The sequence below is a fragment of the Microtus pennsylvanicus genome, chromosome 2 (genome assembly GCF_037038515.1).
Source record: "Microtus pennsylvanicus isolate mMicPen1 chromosome 2, mMicPen1.hap1, whole genome shotgun sequence".
Taxonomy (NCBI): domain Eukaryota; kingdom Metazoa; phylum Chordata; class Mammalia; order Rodentia; family Cricetidae; genus Microtus; species Microtus pennsylvanicus.
In genome coordinates, this window is record NC_134580.1 from 150104989 (window position 1) to 150126115 (window position 21127).

At 49.9% G+C, this 21127-nt stretch overlaps 1 protein-coding gene across 3 annotated transcripts in view; it reads left to right on the plus strand.

Annotated features, from left to right (window-relative positions):
• Positions 1-20716, plus strand: part of Cdh26 (cadherin 26) — a 33288-nt gene extending 12572 nt beyond the window's left edge. The window contains exons 8-14 of one of the 3 annotated variants that reach the window (XM_075963283.1): positions 82-327; positions 2439-2654; positions 3161-3291; positions 5459-5536; positions 11134-11187; positions 14584-14658; positions 19766-20716. In XM_075963283.1, the coding sequence (XP_075819398.1) occupies positions 82-327; positions 2439-2654; positions 3161-3291; positions 5459-5536; positions 11134-11187; positions 14584-14658; positions 19766-19969 (1004 nt within the window). In that variant the 3' untranslated portion in view covers positions 19970-20716. The remainder of the gene's footprint in view (positions 1-81; positions 328-2438; positions 2655-3160; positions 3292-5458; positions 5537-11133; positions 11188-14583; positions 14659-19765) is intronic. The other 2 variants (XM_075963282.1, XM_075963284.1) reach the window with 2 other exon arrangements.
• The last annotated feature ends 411 nt before the right edge of the window (positions 20717-21127 follow it).

Consider the following 21127-nt stretch of genomic DNA (forward strand, 5'->3'; position numbering starts at 1 on the left):
TGGTTTTTGTGATTTCATTTTAATTCTCTCGCTCCTGTGTTTGAACCTCCTCTCTTATCCCCGGTTGCTCTCCCTTCCAAGGCCTCCCACCGCTGACTGGCACAGGGACTCTGATGCTTTTCCTGTCTGACATCAATGACAACGCTCCGACTCTCCAGTCTCATTCTCGACACTTGGAGATCTGCGAGTCTGCGGGGAACCAGCCCCTGCTCTTAGAGGCCGAGGATGGCGACCTGGACCCCTACTCTGACCCCTTTACTTTTGACTTGGACTCTGCCCAGAGAGATGTAGATGGTACTTGGATGCTGAGGACAAAGCAGGGTGAAGGTTTGTACGGGTTAGGGGCTAACACAGATGGCAACAAGTGATTTAGGGTGGGAACATTGGGGCACACAGTCTCAGGTGACCCTTGGAGAACCTAAAGATCAGAGTGTGTTGCTTGGGAGGCCAGCCAGGATTACTTACCAAGTCTTAGAAAGGATTCTGAGCACAAGGACTGGGGTGAGCTTGTCTGGATGGAGTATTGCATGCTTGCTGTCACTCATGGCTTTCCTGATTCCATGGAAGATGACTGTCTGTGCCCTTCTGTCCCCCAATTCTCATCTGGGTCCTGGTTCTCGTAGAGAACAGCAGCCATGACTGTAACAGCGTGCATGATTGCTGTGAGTTCTAGAGCTTGGGATGATGTAAAGGAATCTCTATTTGCCCTGGATAGAGAGGCTGACAGAACGCCATCCCAGTTCAGCTTGGAGAGCTGGAGTTTTTATAGGGGTAAGGATGAGTCAGAGGCAGCTAGCTTTTCATCAGGGCATCTCTGGGCAACCGAGAGGCAGTTGTACCCAATGTACAACTCCCAGTCAACCTTGCATCTCTTACACAGCCTGCCAGTCCCCAAGATCACATAGTGGGGTAGGAATCTCAGATAAGGGTCTGGAACCCCTTCATCACCATAGACAGACCACCGCTCTTCCCACTTTATCCCATTGCTGGGCCAAGGTCTAAAGTCCCTGGTGGGTCACTGCTCTTTCTGTTTCCCGATGCCAATGAGTGTATTATGTCTGGAGGACCTGTCTCTACTGCAGTTGTCCACCTGACCATGGTCATGGTAGGTTGTGAACTTGTGGTTGCCATCAGAAGTGAAACTAGTCTTGGGACTTCTCTAATATTGCCTATGGCTCCTTCTGCCAGCAGCAATAATGGGGTAGCTACAAGGATGGAGGCCTTGCTCCACACTGTTATGGACAGAAATTCCCTTCTCCCCTAGGGACCTTCATTTATGCAAACCCGGGATTCTTCACTTTACCACTAAAAAGACTTTCAGGGTGAGCCAGACAGAAAGGCAGCTGGAGTTTATTACAATCAGAGAAATAGGCTCATGGGCAAGTATAAGATATACCCAAGAGTGGGTGTGGGTTTCTCATGGAAGAGTCCCAGTTAAGTGCATTTATAGTGGGTGTGGGCAGGATCCTGTGGTTGCAGGAGGATCCTGTGTGTGTAGATAGGGTCCTGTGTGTGTAGACAGGGTCCTGTGTGTGTAGACAGGGTCCTGTGTGTGTAGACAGGGTCTTGTGTGTGTAGACAGGGTCCTGTGTGTGTAGACAGGGTCCTGTGTGTGTAGACAGGGTCCTGTGTGTGTAGGCAGGGTCCTGTGTGTGTAGACAGGGTCCTGTGTGTGTAAGCAGGGTCCTGTGTGTGTAGACAGGGTCCTATGTGTGTAGACAGGGTCCTGTGTGTGTAGACAGGGTCCTGTGTGTGTAGACAGGGTCCTGTGTGTGTAGACAGGGTCCTGTGGGTGTAAGCAGGGTTCTGTGGGTGTAGACAGGGCCCTGTGGGTGTAGACAGGGTCCTGTGTGTGTAGACAGGGCCCTGTGGGTGTAGACAGGGCCCTGTGGGTGTAGACAGGGCCCTGTGGGTGTAGACAGGGCCCTGTGGGTTGGGTGGGATCCTACATGTGTAGCGAGTGGTCCAATGTGTGTAGCAAGGATCATGAGGATGTAAACAGGATACTGTGAGTGTAGATCAGATTCTGTAGCTTTTCTAAGTTGCTTGTTCAGATAACACAATTTACAGTAGGGTTTAAAGGTTACAGACTTTTCTTTTGTCAATAAAGCTGTAAAGTAGGGTTACAAGGAATGTTGTTTATTGTGCTAAAATCTCAAGGATCATTTGGTCCCTAAGCTAACACAGCTTATCTGTTATCCTCATTTGGGGGGTCTTTAGGAAGACACCCCATCTGTAGGCAGTTTGACTTTATCAATGGTATCTAACAGAAAAGGCCACCCAGATCCTGGGACAAAGGGCCTCTTTTCTTTCCTATATGCTCCCTGATTTTGGATTTTCTATCTTGTCCCATTTCCATGCAGAGTCTTGGTCCTGGGGGGGAAGCAAGGAGATGCATATGGGCCAATGAGCCTGTTCATGTCTTCCTGCCTTTGCAGGCCGTTCTGCTGAGCTCGTGATGCTGAGAAGCCTCCCGCCCGGGGAATACTTGGTGCCACTATTCCTAGGAGACAGACAGGGCCTCACGCAGAGGCAGTCGGTCAACGTGAGGGTCTGCTCCTGTCCTAGTGGATCTAAGTGCGAGACTCTCTCCAACACAGGGCTTCTGCTGTGGGCCCTGCCCCCTGTCTGTGCAGCGCTCCTGACTCTGGCAGGTCAGTGGCTCCTGGGAGCTCAGGGCCTCTCACTGACCAACAGACACCTGGACAGGCTCTGTGTGGGTGGAAGGAGGATGAACTCTGGGTTTGTTTAGGTCGAAGGTTGCCAGACACACTAATTGGCCGAAATTCAGTTTCCATCAGCAGGCAATTATGTAAACAATGGAATCCACAGAGGAACATGGATCCAAGGGTGAGCATATGTTTGTAGTAACCATGGTTACAGAGGCACACAGGTGTCTAGGTTCCCGGGTTTGACTAAGGTTAATAAGGGCACTAGTTATTAAAAAAAAAAAAGAGTATTCCTGGCCAGTTAATACTAAGCAGTGAGTTCAGCACGAAGTGTTAGCATCTACCTGAGCCCCACACGCTGCTCAGCACCTAAGATGATTTAGATGAAGCCTGACTCTGTCAGGTGGAGGCTGAGTGGATGTGAGCGGAATCTGGTTCCCTGAGGCCTCTGACAGGGGCAAGCTTGCTCCTTCCTTTCTGTTGTACCACAGCCGCTCTGCTTTCCCTGCTGCGGTGCCGCTTTGAGTTTGGACCCAAGAGGCTCGGAGGCGTCATCCCAAGTGACAATGGCCACCAGACGCTGATTGTGTACAATGAGGAGAGCCAAGCCCTCTCAGCCCAGGTAGGGACCGTGGAGCCGTGCGTTGCATGGCAGCAATGTCAACAGCAGAAATCCATAGAGCACACGTTGCATAGATTAACTTACTTCATGTGTGTGTGTGAGCGCCTGCATGTATGTCTGCATACCAGGCATGTGTGCTCCCTGCAGAGACCAGAAAAGAGTATCGGATCCCTTGGAACTGGAATTATGAGTGGATGGTTTGGGGCCGCCGTGTGCATGCTGGGAACTGGACCTGGATCCTCTGACGAGCAGCCAGTGCTCTACACTGCTGAGCCATCGCTCAGGCCTTATTTCATTACTCGGATTCAAGCTTGAGTGACTCACGAGAAAGCACTGCTTCCACAACTGCGTGTCACAGCCAGACGCGTTTGTGTTTTCCACCAGTGGTTCTCAACTATGCTCAGTTCTTCCCGAGGGAACACTTGGCAATGCCTGGAGCTACTTTGGATGGTCGCAATTAGAAGATACTATGAGCCCTTGATGGCCTGTGGCCAGGGCTATAGTCAAATATCACCCAACACAGAAGTATCTGGCCCAGTGTCCCCAGTGTTGACGTGAGAAACCAAGCTCAGGAGAAAACAATTCTGCCAGGCTGAGCATTTCTGGGTGGCATTGCTTTGCTCGCTGGTGAAATGGGAGCTAGCTTCTCTGTCTGGCACGGGCAGTCATCCCGTAACAGAACTACCGCTCCATCCTCCTGTAACACAGAGGGCGAGAAGAGGTCCCCCTGGTTTTTCAGGGACAAGGCTCGACTCTCTTTCTGCCTTTACCTCTTACTAGCTTGGTGTATTTGAGCTCGCATTCCCATCTGTGGCCTAAGGGATGGAGTCTGCTCCCCAGGTACTGAATTGAAGGACAGTACATAAGGAAGTGCCCAACACAACCATAACCTGCAGGGAGCCAGCACCAGTGAGGGCTGCTCTGGGATGGGTCACATGAGCAATGGGATGATGGTGTCATGAACTCTCCTGTCTGTCTTCACTGAGAACTAAGAATGGCTGATACAGGAAGCAGGAAAAATGTCAAGGAAATCCTGTCCTTTCGGGCCATTGGACATGCCCTGTGTTACTTATTCTTTGCTGACACTAGACACTCAACAGAAAAGAACTTAAGGTGGGCTGTTGTTCATTTGTGTAGTTTTTTTCTTTTCTTGAGTCATGGTTCAGGAGACTTAACCCATCACAGTGAGGAACACGAGGTGAGGAGCGAGTGGGTTCTCGGTGGCAGGAACATACAGGAATGCCTTCTTCATGGTAAGAGAGCGCAGGCCAAAATCCACAATGATGCTACGGCCCTCAAAAGACCACCCAGCCCAGTGACCCATCTGCTCCTGCTATGTCTTTCTCCCCAGAGATTCCATTAAGTTTCCCCAAATAGTGCTGAGAAACAAGTGTTCTACACTAGCATCTTCAGTGCTCTGAGAGCTGAGACCCAACCAACCACATTGGTGAGCAGCGGTTAGGTTATTTTGCTGGCCCTGGATTTTCATATATAAAGTGAGGTCCATGCTTCCACTCCCTTGCAGTTGATTGGACAATTTAATCAAAGTCATGCCCTCAGCTGAGCACTGACAGGCACTGGTAAATTCTGGCAGCTGACCCCATTGGTTCTCAACATCATTTCAGCATGCCTATGCCTGTTTGGCTGTCCATCTCACCTGACCATGCCAGCCAATCCAGCCTCTACACCAGGGGCATTCTATTCTTTGGGGGAAAGACTCCATCTAAGATGCCACTCACCCACATTGCCACATTCTACTGCTGAGATGATCGCTGGGGTCATGTGGATGCCTGCCTGTTTGTGGGGAGGCTAGTGGCCCCACTGAGGTACCCATCAACACTGAAGTTCTTGGGGTGATTTTTGCTGAGTAAGGATAGGATGAGACCTGAGGGGCTGTTGCTGGTGTCTTAGGAGATGATGATTTTGAGATCCGGGGTCTCATGGTATAATGAGACATAAAACTGGCACAGGAGGAAGTTCACCCTCTTTCCGAGCCACCGAGATGGCAAACAGTAAAACATCCACTCCCCGGATGCATCTGGAGATATGGAATAAAAGGCTCTTCCCCGACAGCCCTGCTGTCCTGTGTTTTAGGTCGCGGGGTTCTTTGCTGATTTTTATGACTACCCTCTGACCATGGTCGTATTTCCTCCTCTGGTTTTCACAGATGCAGCCAACTGGGGGTGGCCAGATGCCTGCTCTGTCCTTCAGTGCAGCTGCGGCCCATGCCAAGCCAGATGTGAAGGTAAAATTTCTCTGTAGATGCTATCTGCTGTTGGTTCTGCAGGAGAAACGCACTGGCTGCTTCTCTGGCCCACATGTCACGAGGTTTCTGGACAAGGAACTGGAGGAGGAAGGGTTTACTCACCATTCAGTTCAGTGCAGTTTAGAGCTGCTTACAAACCCGCCCTAGCTTCCTTTATCTAAGCAGCAGGTGCCTCCAGTTCTGAAAGTCTCAACTGATTCTGGGCTGCGGAATTTAAGGGAGGACCAGGGCCTCTGCTTACCCTGTTCATTCAGCCCTCCTAGTCAGGGCGGTCTGACTTGTAACCATAATTACAACCTTGGTTTCTGGGAAGACATTGCTTTCTCTTTAGTCTGGAAGTTTCTGAGGTCAGGGCTTTATCTAGGTCTGCCTAAACCTGTGGTGTGCACTGTGCGTGCGTAGTCCCACTGAGTTCACACTAGAACTACAGCAGGGAGGAGGGACTATGTGGGTATTAGTTGCTTTTCTGTGATAAAATGCCATGAGCAAAGCCAACTTACAGAGGGAAGAGTTCAGTTTGGCTTAAGGTCCCAGAAGGAGAGTCCATCATGGCATAGAGGCGTGGCAGTGGTGAGAGCCGAGAGATAACACATTGATCATACAGAGGAAGCAGAGGGGCATCTGAAAGTGGGGTGAGGATATAAACTCTTGAAGCCCAACCCCAGTGACACACTTCTTCCTGCAAAGCTCCTTCCTGAAGGTGCCATAACCTCCCCCAAACAGAAGCGGTAGATGAAATCTATGGAGAGCATTTTCATTTAAACCACCAAAGTACTGGTCCCTACCTTACAGGGGAGAAAACTGAGGCCCTTTGGTTGCAAATTTTTGGTGTCCCTGGGTTCCCTTCCCAGGATCCTGCACACACTAAGCACATTCATAATGATGGTTAGATCAGCCTCGGTTCCCACTCTCTCAGAGCTGAGGAGCCACTTGGGACTGTTTGCTAGTTCTTTGATTTTTGTGGCAAAGGAGATATCATCAAGTCAATGTCAAGATCCACACAAATTTCCTTTATGGTGTGTGTACGTGTGTGTGTGTGTGTGTGTGTGTGTGTGTGTGTGTGTGATATGTGTCTGTGTGCTTGAGGGTACACATGTGTACACTGTGGTTGGAGGCCAGAGGTCAACCTCAGGTGTCCTTCCTTAGGATCTATCTCCTATATTTGTTTGTTGAGTCAGGGTCTCTCTCTGGGGCTGGAGCCTCATTTAGGCTAAACTGGCTGGATGGCAAGCCTAAGGGATCCTCTGCTTTCCACCTATCTCCTCAGGGCTGGGAGCCAGACAGACACCACGACTTCCAACTTTCTAACTAATGCCAGTGCTTGGGATTGAACTCAGGCCCTCATGCTTGTGCATTCAACTGGGGTATTTCTCCAGCCCACCAGCTTGATCTTCTTTGAAATTTTGCTTTCTTATTGATTGGAAAGTCTAAATTAAAATAAAATTGTCTTAGTTAGATTTTTATTCCCATGAAGAGACACCATGACCGTGGCAACTTATAAGGAAAACATTTAATTGGATCTGACTTACAGGTGCAGAGATTTAGTCCATTATGGTCATGGTGGCAAGCGGGTAGTGCTGGAGAAGCAGCTGAGAGTTCTGCAATACCTGCAGGCAGCAGAAAGAGAGATGCTGGGCCTGGCTTGAGCATCTGAAACCCCAAAGCCCACCCCCAGTGACACACTTCCTCCAACAAGGCTACACCTCCTAATAGTGTCACTCCCTATGAACCTATGGGGGCTGTTTTCATTCAAACCACCGCAGAGATCATCACCTCTATCAGATCTCTTAAATCCGGACTGATCCATTTGTCACCGTCCTTCCTAGACCAATTCCGTGTGCTCACTGATTTTAGGGACCTGTGTCAACCACATATGCTCTGGACTCCTTGTCTCACCCCTTAGTCTTCTCAGAGCTGTTGTGATTTTGCCCTTCTTCCCCTACTCCTATTCCTGCTCTGTTGTCCTTGCCTCTGAGGAGAGTAGTTGGTTGGCTCCCTGCTGGGAAGAAATGATCATGTTGGAGAAAACCAGAATTTCTCCCAGAACCTTGGTGGGATCCTGCCATGGACAGACAAAGAGTCTTGGGCTCTAGGGAATCCGTTGAGTTACAGATGGTTGCTCTCGACTGCAGTCACCTCCCCAGTGACAGGCAGATAGTTCCTTTGAGAGAGAGAGAGAGATCCCTTTGAGAAGATTCATAGTGACTTTATAGCAAACACACATAATGAAAATCCATAGGTGGGGTGCCTTCTGAAAGCTGTGCATCCCAACATTTTTCTATCAATTATCATTGCTTGTGTTGGTGGCTGTTGTTTGAGGGGGTAGAAATATTTCAGCTGGCAAATTGTACAAGCTGAGGAACTGAGATCAAGCTCCAGGATCCATATAAAACAAACAAACAAACATGGTGGTCACTTGTCACCCCATATTCTTGGAAGGCATTTACCCATGATAAATCTCTCTCTCTCTCTCTCTCTCTCTCTCTCTCTCTCTCTCTCTCTCTCTCTCTCTCACACACACACACACACACACACACACACACATACATGTTGATAGTTTTTATCAAAGATGACACATTTCAGACCTTCCACAAACAGAAGCATTTTCTAGAATCCATCTGAGGGCAGCAGAGCTCAGTCTCTAAGTTAAAGCATGTGAGTGAGCCTGCACTGCCGGCAAGCAGGACCCTGGTTCCCACTCTACAGTGTCTGTATTTACCCTGAATGCCAACTCTAGATTTACAGCCCTGCTTGGCAAAGTGATTTTTATAGAATATGTTTAAAGCCAAAAGAAGCTATAAGGTGAGGGTACCTGTGACTCTTCCAGGTCCCCCAGAGAACGACTCATATGTCCACAGCACATGCCAGAGCCAGTTAGCTAATTGTGCTCTCTCAACTCAAGTCTGGGGTACACATCTCATTTGGACCTTACCAGTTACTATTTTAATAAAAGTTTACTTTCTTGGCTTATGAGGGAGAAGTATTTAAGGCATGAAGAGCCAGGCCTCTTTGAAGGAGGAAGCCTTCTAAGACGGAACTCACAATGGGTGCAGGATCTTACTGTAGCCTTCTAAGACGGAATCACAATGTGTGCAGGATCTTACTGTAGCCTTCTAAGACGGAATCACAATGTGTGCAGGATCTTACTGTAGCCTTCTAAGACAGAATCACAATGTGTGCAGGATCTTACTGTTGCCTTCTAAGACAGAATCACAATGTGTGCAGGATCTTACTGTTGCCTTCTAAGACAGAATCACAATGTGTGCAGGATCTTACTGTAGCCTTCTAAGATGGAATCACAATGTGTGCAGGATCTTACTGTAGCCTTCTAAGATGGAATCACAATGTGTGCAGGATCTTACTGTAGCCTTCTAAGACGGAATCACAATGTGTGCAGGATCTTACTGTAGCCTTCTAAGACGGAATCACAATGTGTGCAGGATCTTACTGTAGCCTTCTAAGATGGAATCACAATGTGTGCAGGATCTTACTGTTGCCTAGGCTGCACCTGAGCATAAGGATGTTGTTCCCTGTACAGAATCCCCCAGTGAGGGTCCGGGCATTGAAGTCACTCTCCCCTAGTCCTGCAAGGCTGGTATTGTAGACATGGAGCCTGTTCAGTGGCCCAGTGCAGGGCCTGTGTGGGAGTCACACTTGGACACCCGTGAAGGGTTTAGCCTTCTGCTGCTACCACCTACTCAGTCCTCAGTTTTTAACCAAAGGGGCCTCGCTATTTCTTTGTTCACCCAGACCCGTCATGCTGCATGGCCAGTCTTGCATTCTAGGGATTGAGTCCATTCACATGTTGAGGTAATGGCCATGACCCAGGGTGCCTCACTAGGTGTCTGAGAACACAAGGTCAGGTCTGACAGCCTCATGCCCCATTGCTACACATTGTGTAAACCTTTGTGAGTGTCCCCATGTGTACTTTCTGCAGTGAGTGTTTCCGTGTGGGCTCTACAGTGAGTGTCCCCATGTGTGGGCTCTCTGCAGTGAGTATTCCCATGTGTGGACTTTCTGCAGTGATTGTCCCTGTGTGGGCTCTACAGTGAGTGTCCCCATGTGGGCTCTCTACAGTGAGTGTCCCCGTGTGGACTCTCTGTGGTGAGTGTCCCCATGTGGGCTCTACAGTGAGTGTCCCCATGTGGGCTCTCTACAGTGAGTGTCCCCATGTGGGCTCTACAGTGAGTGTCCCCATGTGGGCTCTCTACAGTGAGTGTCCCCGTGTGGACTCTCTGTGGTGAGTGTCCCCATGTGGGCTCTCTACAGCGAGTGTCCCCATGTGGGCTCTCTGTGGTGAGTGTCCCCATGTGGGCTCTCTACAGCAAATGTCCACATGTGGGCTCTACAGTGAGTGTCCCCATGTGGGCTCTACAGTGAGTGTCCCCATGTGGGCTCTACAGTGAGTGTCCCCATGTGGGCTCTCTACAGCGAGTGTCCCCATGTGGACTTTCTGTGGTGAGTGTCCCCATGTGGGCTCTCTGTGGTGAGTGTCCCCATGTGGGCTCTACAGTGAGTGTCCCCATGTGGGCTCTACAGTGAGTGTCCCCATGTGGGCTCTCTACAGTGAGTGTCCCCATGTGGGCTCTCTACAGTGAGTGTCCCCATGTGGGCTCTACAGTGAGTGTCCCCATGTGGGCTCTCTACAGTGAGTGTCCCCATGTGGGCTCTCTACAGTGAGTGTCCCCATGTGGGCTCTCTACAGCAAGTGTCCCCATGTGGGCTCTCTACAGCGAGTGTCCCCATGTGGGCTCTCTGTGGTGAGTGTCCCCATGTGGGCTCTACAGTGAGTGTCCCCATGTGGGCTCTCTACAGCAAGTGTCCCCATGTGGGCTCTACAGTGAGTGTCCCCATGTGGACTTTCTGTGGTGAGTGTCCCCATGTGGGCTCTCTACAGTGAGTGTCCCCATGTGGGCTCTCTACAGCAAGTGTCCCCATGTGGGCTCTACAGCGAGTGTCCCCATGTGGACTTTCTGTGGTGAGTGTCCCCATGTGGGCTCTCTACAGCGAGTGTCCCCATGTGGACTCTCTGTGGGTGGGCTCTCTACAGCGAGTGTCCCCATGTGGGCTCTCTGTGGTGAGTGTCCCCATGTGGGCTCTCTGTGGTGAGTGTCCCCATGTGGGCTCTCTGTGGTGAGTGTCCCCATGTGGGCTCTACAGTGAGTGTCCCCATGTGGGCTCTACAGTGAGTGTCCCCATGTGGGCTCTACAGTGAGTGTCCCCATGTGGGCTCTCTACAGCGAGCGTCCCCATGTGGGCTCTCTACAGCGAGCGTCCCCATGTGGACTTTCTGTGGTGAGTGTCCCCATGTGGACTGTCAGCTGTGAGTATCCCCATGTGGACTGTCAGCTGTGAGTGTCCCCGTGTGGACTTTCTACAGTGAGTGTCCCCATGTGGACTGTCAGCTGTGAGTGTCCCCGTGTGGACTCTCTACAGTGAATGTCTTCACTGCAGCCCATAGGATTCTCCCCTTCAGCAGTGAAGTGAGAGGTCATCTCAAGGACTCCTAGTCTTGCATTTAGCACTGTCTCTGGTTTATGTGAAATCAACAAAAGTTCATTCTTCTTAAATTTAAGGGTCATGGCATGTTCTTTGAGCCAAGAAGCATGAGAAACCGATCTTCCACCCCGGTAAGGATAGCCGTGCATGGTGCCATGAACATTACCTTGTATAAAACTACTAAAATATAGGTGGTTTGGGAGAGAAGGGTGGGTTCAAAATATAGTCAACACCCAACACACCTAGAATAGAATATGGAACATGGACCAGAAGTGGTTGACACAGGATGAGGGTGATGAGTCAATCTTAAGGTGCCCAGGCAAGCATGAAGGTCTGAGTGTGTGGGGGGAGGGTGGGGATAGGCACCTCACTGGCCTGTCGTCCTAGCCAAACTGATGAGTTCAAGGTTTACTGAGGGAGTGTGTATCAAAAAAATAAACACTGAGGCCAGGGAGATGGCTCAGCAGAGAAAAGTGATTGCTGCTCAAAGCTAATGACTGCAGTTACATCCCAGGAATCCATGGTAAATGGTAGGAGAGAATCAGATCCTGCAAGTTGTCCTTTGACCTCCATACACACTCTGTGGTCCAGAGAGAACAATATGCACAGAAAGGCTTGTATGCATGTGTGCACACATGCACACATGAGCGTGCATGTGTGTGCGTGCACACACACACACACACACACACACACAGGAAATTTTGAAGATTAAAAAAAAGATAGAATGGCTCCAAACACTTAACACTAACTTCAAGCTTCCATGTGTGCATGCACATACATGCATGTACCAGAGATATGTATGTACCAAAGACATGCCTTCATTCACATACACAAAACAAGCAGTTAAACCGCAGGTTTCTAAGGATGTGAAGGCCCACAGGCATCAGTCCCTGCAAATTCATTTTGGCTGCTGCATTGCTGCATGCTTGCTCCAGCAGAAGTGTGTCTGCGCTTGTCTTTGCACTGACAGGCGTTTTGAGACTCGAGCTGCTGGAGATGGGGTGGATGGGAGAGACCACCCGATCTATTCCTGCTCTGAGTCCCTGTGGTAGCAGATTCCTTCTTTCCCACTGAAATCCACCAAGCATCCATTCTTAATAAGACAGATAAGTGGATGCTTTAAAGCCTTTCCGTGATGGGGTATCGACATAACTCATACTTATTGACCAGAGGGATGGATCAAATAATGATTCTGCAGCCTGGTCTACAGAGCTAGTTCCAGGACAGGCTCCAAAGCCACAGAGAAACCCTGTCTCGAAAAAAAAAAAAACAAAAGCAAATAATGATTCTGCTGAAACCAGATACCACAGAACCGTGGGCGCTGGGGTGAAGTTGCAGAAGTATGCTTCCTAATATCCAATTCTTCTCTCGTTGGAAATTGTCCTTTGAACATCAAGAAGTGTTTGATATGTTCATGGAATCATCCCAACTATCATCAGTATTTAAACAGCTTTGGTCATCCTCGGAAAACTCTCTTTGATTCATTAGACATGGAAAAAAATCCTAATTCAAGTTTCATGAAAGCCATTTGGTGTGGCATTCCAGACGGGGTTCAAAATGGTGAGGATCACCTTCTGTTACAATGCAAAAGTAACCTTAGAGAGCACCGCTGAAATGATCTGCAAATACCTGAGATGAAATTAAACTTCTTCTGTTGAAATCCTGTTGAGCAGTCACAGGCCTAGAGACATGGCCCGTGGCCAGTGGCAAAGAGCAGAGAGGTGCCGAGTCAGGAGAGGGCACTGTCCTGGCTGCAGAGGACCCTCCTGTAGCAAGGTGTTAGGATGCTAAGTGACTCAAGGCAAAACCAGCATGAGTTTTCTTTAAGAAGAAGCCACACTGACTGGATTAGAAAAGACATATGATAACCTGTGGTTCTATGTTATACAAAGCCTGCATTCCTCCCCTTCTTTGTGTGTGTGTGTGTGTGTGTGTATGTATGTATGTATGTGTGTGTGCGTACACATGCTCTGGTATGCATATGCCTGTGGATGTCTATCAATGTCCAGATTCAACCTCCATCACTTTTCCGCCTAACTCTTAAGGCTGGGTCTTTCTGTCAACCCAGAGCTCACTGGCCTAGCTATTCTCACTAGTCCCCTTGCTCTGGGGATTCCCTGTCTCTGCCCTTTGAAGCTATAAGTATGGGCAGACTGCTGTCCACACAGAATTCACACAAGTTCTGGAGATTTGAACTCTCATTGCTTCTTCGCTTGGCAAGTGCTTTAACCCCTGAGCCTTCCCTCCAGCCCCAGAGCTTGAGTCTGAAGGAGTCTCCTCAGAGAAGCACATGGGGGTAAACTGAGGACACAAAGCAATGTTGCCATTCCAATCAAGTGCTTCCAGCCCTGGGAACAGGCAGGCAGTGTACCCAGGACTGTGGGGGGCAGCCCATGCTTTGTCTCTGTTGTTGGATGTGTTTAGTTCGATCAGTCTTGGTGCGGTGAGCATGCTACTAGCTGCTGTGTATGCTCATCTGTAAGTGTCTGTGTACTGAGACAGGTCTGTCCAGGTTTTGTATATGTATCTGTGTGTGCATACACATGTATATGAATATGTCATTAAGAATATGTAAAATTGGCCTAGACACTATCTATTTATGTATGTCGTTTGGGATTGGGTGTCTCAAAGCTCAAGATGGTCATAGGTCAACTTAGCCACAGCATGCCTCAAGTCCTTTAGAGGCACGGGCCAGCAGGCCTCTTCCAGTTTACAGCCCCAGCGGCTTGCCCTTGCCCTGTGACATCCTCCATCTCCTGGTCTCTGCCTTTGTCCTTCCCCTCCTCAGTGTTGCCCTGCCCCACCCGCACGAGGACCCATCAACCTCCCTCCTGCCTTGGGGCCTTTACTGCCCTTCCACCCAGAGATGCCTGCCCTGCAGTGCTTCCATTCCCCCCTCACGTTTCTCCTTGCCCTAAGAAGTCTCCCTGGCTCCAGCTGGGTGAAGGGCCCTCTTCTCCCCTCTGTCATCCACGACTCTTCGTGTTTCTGCCACTCTCGGGTACTAGCTTAGCCCATGCGTGGTATGAACGGAGCGTAAGTGTGTTTGACAGCCAGGCCCCTGGCACCTGGCTGGCCTCCATGCGGCTTCTGGCACATGGTCGACCTGCTCCCTCCCTCTGGTCACTTCCTCTGTGGCAACCCTGAGAGGTCAGAAGGGTGCATCAACACAGGGAACGCCTGTGTTCCCACCGTAGAGAGTGGCCTGGGCTGGTCATGGGCAAGGCTAAGAGGTGAATTATAAACAAGGATTGGGGAGCACACAAAGGTCCTCAAGGAATGGAATTTGTAGAGGAGACCTTAATGCTGCTAATGGGTGGATTCCAGTCGCTTTTCCTGTGAACGTGTTTCTAACCAGCGATGCCGCTTGCAGGACCTCCCTCCTCCCGGCACACAGGGAAGTGTAAGCCCCTTGTCTTTGGCCTGGTTCTCCCTCGGTGTTGAACCTGTGCTAAGGGCAGGGCATTGGTGCAGGGATCTGTGTGGCCAGTGCTTCTCGGGCTATAGGCTTCTGGTTCATTTTGCAGGTCTATCTGGATCGCTTGGTGCCCAGATGCCCCCTGCCCCTGATGGAGAGAAGGGTGATAGAGACCTGGAATCAGGTAGGTTCTTTTTGTCCTTGCACTGACTGTAATCCTCCCTGCTTTCCTACCTTGCTCCAAGTCCAACTGGGGATGTTCTCTCCTAAACCACTGTAAGAGTCAACAAAGACTGCTGTAGCACAATGGTGTCATAGCCTGGTGGCTTAAACCACGGAAGTTTATTGCAAACTTCATCGGAACCTCACATCCGAGGTGCTGGGACTGTCTTTGTGAACCCTCATGGTGCTATGGACCTGGGATGTTCAACAGAGCCTCTGGGCTTAGCTTATGAGATCTTGTCTTGTGAACCCTCATGATACCCCTGGCATCTCCATCTGTGGTGCCAGAGTGGACAAGGGACAGGGTTGCAGGGCACCGTGAGCCTGGACGGTGTTTAGATGTAGAGCCTCTGCCAGGGTCTCCCAGTGTTGGGGCCTTTGCACTTCACCAGGTAAGTTTTACATCTCTGTAGCTGCCATAGACTTTCTGCCTGTGAGCTCTGCCGTGTGGACAATGCCTGGTAGCTGCTGGAATACACCACAAGCAGATCCACCAGGCTCCTGAGAGGGGAGACTTTGTGTCCAGATCTGGGTTCCAAGACCCTTTCTCAGGCCCTGATCACTGGGAGGAATATTCTTGAGGAGCCGTTTTCTCTACCCCCTTTCATCCATTCCTCTCCCTCCCTCTCTTCCTCTCTCTCTTTCTGTCTCTATCTCTGTCTCCTTCCCTTCTCCTCCTTCCTTTCTTGCTCTACCCCCTTTTTTGCCCCCCTCCCCTCTCTCCAGACTAGAACTTCTATGATGGAACCCTATACCCTCAAAGAGTGCCAGATTTCCATCTCTGGTAAAATACCTGACAGAGAAAACTCTGAGGGGAGGAAGGGCTTTTATTTTTCTCTGCTTCAGAGGCTTCAGCCCGTGTTGGCTGTCTCCCTTACTGTGAGCCTGTGGTTTGAACATCCCAACAGTGGGGACACATTGGCACAGCAAAAGTGACCAACTCAAGGCTGCCGTGAGCGGTACAGAATAACAGGGAGAGGCCAGGGCAAGAGAGAGCCTGCGATGACACAGCCCCGGGGCCCACTTCCTCCAACCAGACCCTGCCTTCCATCATTCCATCACTTCCCTTTGGTGAGGGCAGAGTTTTCAGGATCCAGTCATAGCTCAGTAGCCCCACCCCTGAACTTCATTCACTTCAGTAGACTTCTGAGTCCAAGAGGAATAATCAATGAAAGACAGATTTGTCACCAAAGCTCCAGGAAGAAGGTGGGCCTGAAAACCAAGGCCCAGGGAAGCTACTCCACATGGCAGAGCTCGGAAGGCAGAGCAGTGGCTGACCACTGAATCATCCACCCACGTGGCAGAGCTATGAAGGCAGAGCCGGGGCTAGACCACTGAGTCATCCACCCACGTGGCAGAGCTCGGAAGGCAGAGCTGGGGTTGACCACTGACCACTGAGTCATCCACATTGTAGAGCTGAGGCTTGGCACAGGCCATCAACTCTCTCACCTTGTGGAGCTATGAAGGCAGAGCTATGTCTGGGCCATAGGCCACTGTTTCCTCTTGGAGACAGAGAGACAGAAATCGATTTGGGGATAGACTATAGGCCACAGAGTCCAGGCTAGCCCACCTGGCTATTGAGCAATATCAGCAAAGCCTGAACTTCCTATCCATGAAGGATGCTGGCCAGTTCCACCCCATGGCCAGAGACTGTGCCACCACACACATCTCCTGGTGGCCATGACATCGGTGCCCATTTTCACGTGTGCACACACCTAGCTGGGGTCACGTAGGCAGCTCAGACAGGGCACAGGTCCCATGTATTGAGGCAGGAGAAGGTGGAGTTCCAGTAGAGAAGCTCCCTCCTCTTTGTACCAATGAGACTAACAGCTTAGTGCTGTACAACTTAAGCCCCGAGTTCCATGGTGTGAGAAGAAAAGAAAGAAAAAAAAAATCAAACACCCAGATGAGAAGAGCGGTTCTTTCCCTCCCGAGCCTTCAGACTTAGTTGGTGGTTTGTGATGAATTATTGATCTTAGGGGACTCTAGAATTGCTGAATCAGGGTGCAGAACCCTGCTGCTTGGCCGCCAGCCTTGGGGGTTTGAAGTTGAATTCTTGAGGCGCAGCCCCTGCTGCTGATTCTGTTTTGCTGTGTGCACACCAGGTTTGTCATGAATTATCTATTTAGCTTTGCCCAAAGGACGTGACTGGACTCCTAACATCTGGGCCAGATTTGGGCATTCGCCTCTCGGTTATGAGTGCTTCCTTTCCTCACCTCTACCCAGGCACGGAGTGGATGGCGGCAGGGTGGAGGCCACAACCCTCAGGTCACAGCGCTGGTGGTGGGATCCACTCCTGTCTGTGGGCACCACATTCCATGCACTACGGAGGGTGGGTTTCCACTCTCCTGTGAGACAGGGAGCCAGAGAGCATCTGGCTGACAGCAGAGTGCACCAAATGCACCAAATGATGATGCTGTTAGGAGAACACGGGCATGGGGTCCTCAAGGCTCCACAGCTTCACCTATCCAGGCTCTGAGCCTCTGTGCTCCAACTGCTTTTGTCCTCCACACAAGGTGTCAGGAGCCCCTTTTAAGATAACGGCAGGTTAAGAAATCCTGCTAGATCCTTTCCCTCTATAACCGACGGAAGCGGCTCATTTCAGTACCACCCTAGAATGCAGTAAATAGATTGAAGCTCTTTTTACACCCCTTCATCCCTTCACCTCTTTGCTATCTAGCCATCCCTCTCGCTTTGCTTTCCGTCCACCTGTCTTTCTGTCCATCCGTCTGTCCATCCATCCCTCCATCTGCCCATCCTTCCATGCATGTGTAATACATAATACGTGTATACACACATCTCTCCAGTCATATCACCGTTTGTCTGTCCCCCCATCTTTACCTCTCTCCCTCCCTTCATCTCTCTATCACCCTTCTCTCTACTGTCCATCCGTCCATAGCCCTAGGTGTCTGTCCACCTTCCCACCTACCCAGTAAACACGTATTAAGTGACTCAAGGAGAAAAAGCCAGGCAATGCTGCCAGAGGGACGTTTGGACCCTGAACACTGAGCCAGAGCTTCCAGACAGGAGGTTGGCAGCTGAGACCCTTATTCATGGAGAAGAACAGCGGAGGCCAGGAGGAGAGGGAGCCAGTGGCTCAACAAAGCTGAAACCTGAGGCAGGAAGGGTGGACTTGTGCAGAGAGACATACAGATGGGGCAGAAAGATGGGTCTGGTCAGGTGGGAGAGCTGCCTTGCTTGGGATTTGACTGTCCCTAGGGACTTAGAGCTGATATTGAGGGGGCTTAAGGGAAATCCAGTTAGTCCAGGGAAATATGTCTGGTCCTATTCGGAGGGTGGGTGACAGTATGGGGGTTGGAGAGACGTGGAGATGTGTGGAAAATGGGAGGAAGGAATTAGAGTAGCTGCCTCCTGTCAGTGTGACAGCATAAAGATTGTGCTTCTTGCTCATATCACAGTTGAGCTACAAGGAAGAAAATTTCTGATGTGCCATGCCTTGTGCAAGGCCATGGGAGGCCTGTCCCTTCCTGAATGGAGATGGGGGATTGGGTGGAGAGGGGGTAAGTGGGAGTCTAAAAAACGTTTTTAAGAAAAGGAAATTTTCAAACGGGATAAAGGGCCTGGCAACTCTGATCCATGCGTGATCCTACCAATAGGAGGAACCCAAGACATGTGACCAGAAGAGAGGTCATGGGAGGCTCTGTGGCCAGGTGACTGTTCCTGATGCCTGTTATTCGTGGGTCATGCTCAGTCACTGTGTCTACCTGGGAAAGCAAATGAGGTCCCTCAGGTGCCCAGTGTGGATGCAGTTGATTTAATCAGCTCCTAGTATTATCTGCTCTGGGGGCTGGAGGGAGAAGGGGCCCTAGGCAGTGGCCAAGGCATTGGAGAAGAGGGGACAGAGCCATTGTGTGGAAGAGTGGCAGGTGGGGACACAGTGAACAATGCAAGAATCCCATACACTGCTGCATTGTTGGGGGTGGCATGGTGTGAGCCAAGCTACAGCTTCAGGTGCTCAAGGCTTCACACAGCCTTCCCAGGAATGCCTCACCCACTTGCTATGACTCATTGTATGTTTTAGCTAACTTTAGTTGTATTGTGGGCTAATCAACAGTCTTCATGAAATTGTGGCATTCGCTAAAGTAGCTGCATGCAGAGGAAAATATGTCCCAGCATCTTCTAGGACCATCTGATCTGGTCTGTCTGTTGACCAGCTTCCTGTGAAAACTCAGTCAGAAAATACTTCAGGACTTGTGGGTCGAGTCCAACATCTCCACTCTGCCACTGTACTGACTTGGGCGCTTGGTTGTGCTGCACCAAAATCTTCATTTTCAACAGCAGTTGGGCTGGGTTTGCCCCCAGAATTGCCATGTGCCAGCTCCTGTGACATGATGTTGAGGAACTCCAGTGGAGAAGGTTGTTGGAAGGCAAGAGGAGGCACTCTTGGGGATGTCTAGTGTGACATCTGTGTGTTTGGCTCTGTGGAACTGCCCAGGGAAGGTGAGGTAGAGATTTTGACCCTGACCATGATGACAGGGAGTTGTCCCAGACTGAGAGCGAACCACATGTTACCTTTGTTAGGGAGTGACTGATACCATGGCTTGTGCATGCGGGGAAGTCAGAACATGGTGGGAGTGGACAGGATATTTATGGGAACACTGAGTGGATATCACCCTTCCATGGAGACAGTGAAAGGTGGGCAGAAGGGAAGGACATTTTTGGGTAGGAAGGGTCCCCAAACATGAAACATGGTAGACATGAAAAAAGAGAGAACACTGACCCAAGTGAAGATCCAGAAGAGTTGTAAGTAGGAAGTGTCCTGGACATGGGAGGTAAAGGGCTGTGCCAAGGATGGGTGCCCAGGGAGCAGGAATGGGTGAGATATCTCAGGGGTGGGGGCTATCTGTACCTAGGAGGGTCCCCATCAGAGCTGGAATAGTAATGAGGAAGGCAGTAGCTTCCCTTCAGCTTGGCCACCACAGCTGAGTCTATAAGGCTGAGACCTTTCTCCCACCAGCAGCCGAGGATTTCCTCAAATCTATCCAGAGGATACGGGTGCTGTCTGGGAGCCCATGCAGTGATTGTCTCCTTCTCTGCCTTCTCCACAGAAACTCCATGCTATTGATGTTCAGGATAGCGACACTGGCTACACACCCCATGTCTACAGAGAGGAGGGAGAGTGTGAAGAAGCTGAGACCCTCAGCTCTCTGACCTTCTTGGAGCAGGACCTCCCTCCTGAGTTGCTGGACTACTTGAGTTTGAAATCTACTCCATATGAAGCCATGTGTTCTGCATCAAGAGTTCCTTCCTAAAAGCATGTGGTGGGCATGACTTGGGAGGATGGTTACTCTCGTGGACCCCTCCTTTTGTTCTTCATTCTTAATGGCTTCCTAGTTCACAGTGGTTAGTGTTGCCAACTTGACCATCACTTGGGAGCCATCTGGGGGATGTACCTCTGGCATGCCAGTGAGGGATGGTCTTGTTTTCACTGAGATTGGAAGAGGTGTCCACGGTGGGTGACACCATTCCTTGGCTGGGATGTGGAGGAAGCGAGCTGAGCATCAGCATACATCACTCTGTGCTTCCTTATTGTGAATAGTCTTGTGACCACCACCTTGACTTCCTGCCATGATGGGCTGTCCCCTTGCACGGTGAGCTGGAATAAACCCTCTCCTTTAAGCCAGTTTTGTCAGAGTGTTTCATCACAGTGAGAGGGGAGGATGTAAGACACAGTCCTAGCCTGGGGCTCGGCCATGAATCCAAACTCAGTGTCTGGAAACAAAGCCAAACGGTGGGCTCTGTACTTTATAAATTTAATTCGTCCCCTTTTCTTGAAAGATGTAAATCAAATCATGTGTTCTTTGCTTCTGCTGGTGACCTACCTCTGATGGAGAGTGAAATTACAACCCATGGGTCACCTGGCTGTTTGCTGAGAAGTAGGAAATTCTGGGGGGAGATGAAAATGGGTTTTTAAAAGATTATTTACGTTTCTGTGATTGTCATTCTGCTTCCTTTTAAGTGGAGAAAGCTAATAAACGAGAAGAGTTTTCTAGAGTGTATGTAATGAGTACTTTCGGTGATTTTGAAAAAGATAACAGTCCTTTCCACGCTTTGATTAGCCAGCTATGTCATTTTGAGAAAAATAATTAAGCTTAAAATCATATAAACAGAACGTGCTTTGAGAATCTGAGGCACACCATGATTTAACTTCCTCCTATTAGTATGGTAAAAGAATTTAGAAAACTTTGAAGGAATGGTTCTGGTTAGATTTCTGTTTAAACAGGACTATACCTTTTACAGGATTTCATTGTCCACTTAGTGTTCATGTAAACTGTATGGCAGAAGTGGGGTGGGGTGGGATAGGGTAGGAACAGTATTTTAAAACGATTCACAAGAACATGTGCCCTTTTCAAAGGCTGAGCAGGTGTAAATATTGACTCCACACAGCTGTTCTCTAACCTAAACGTATG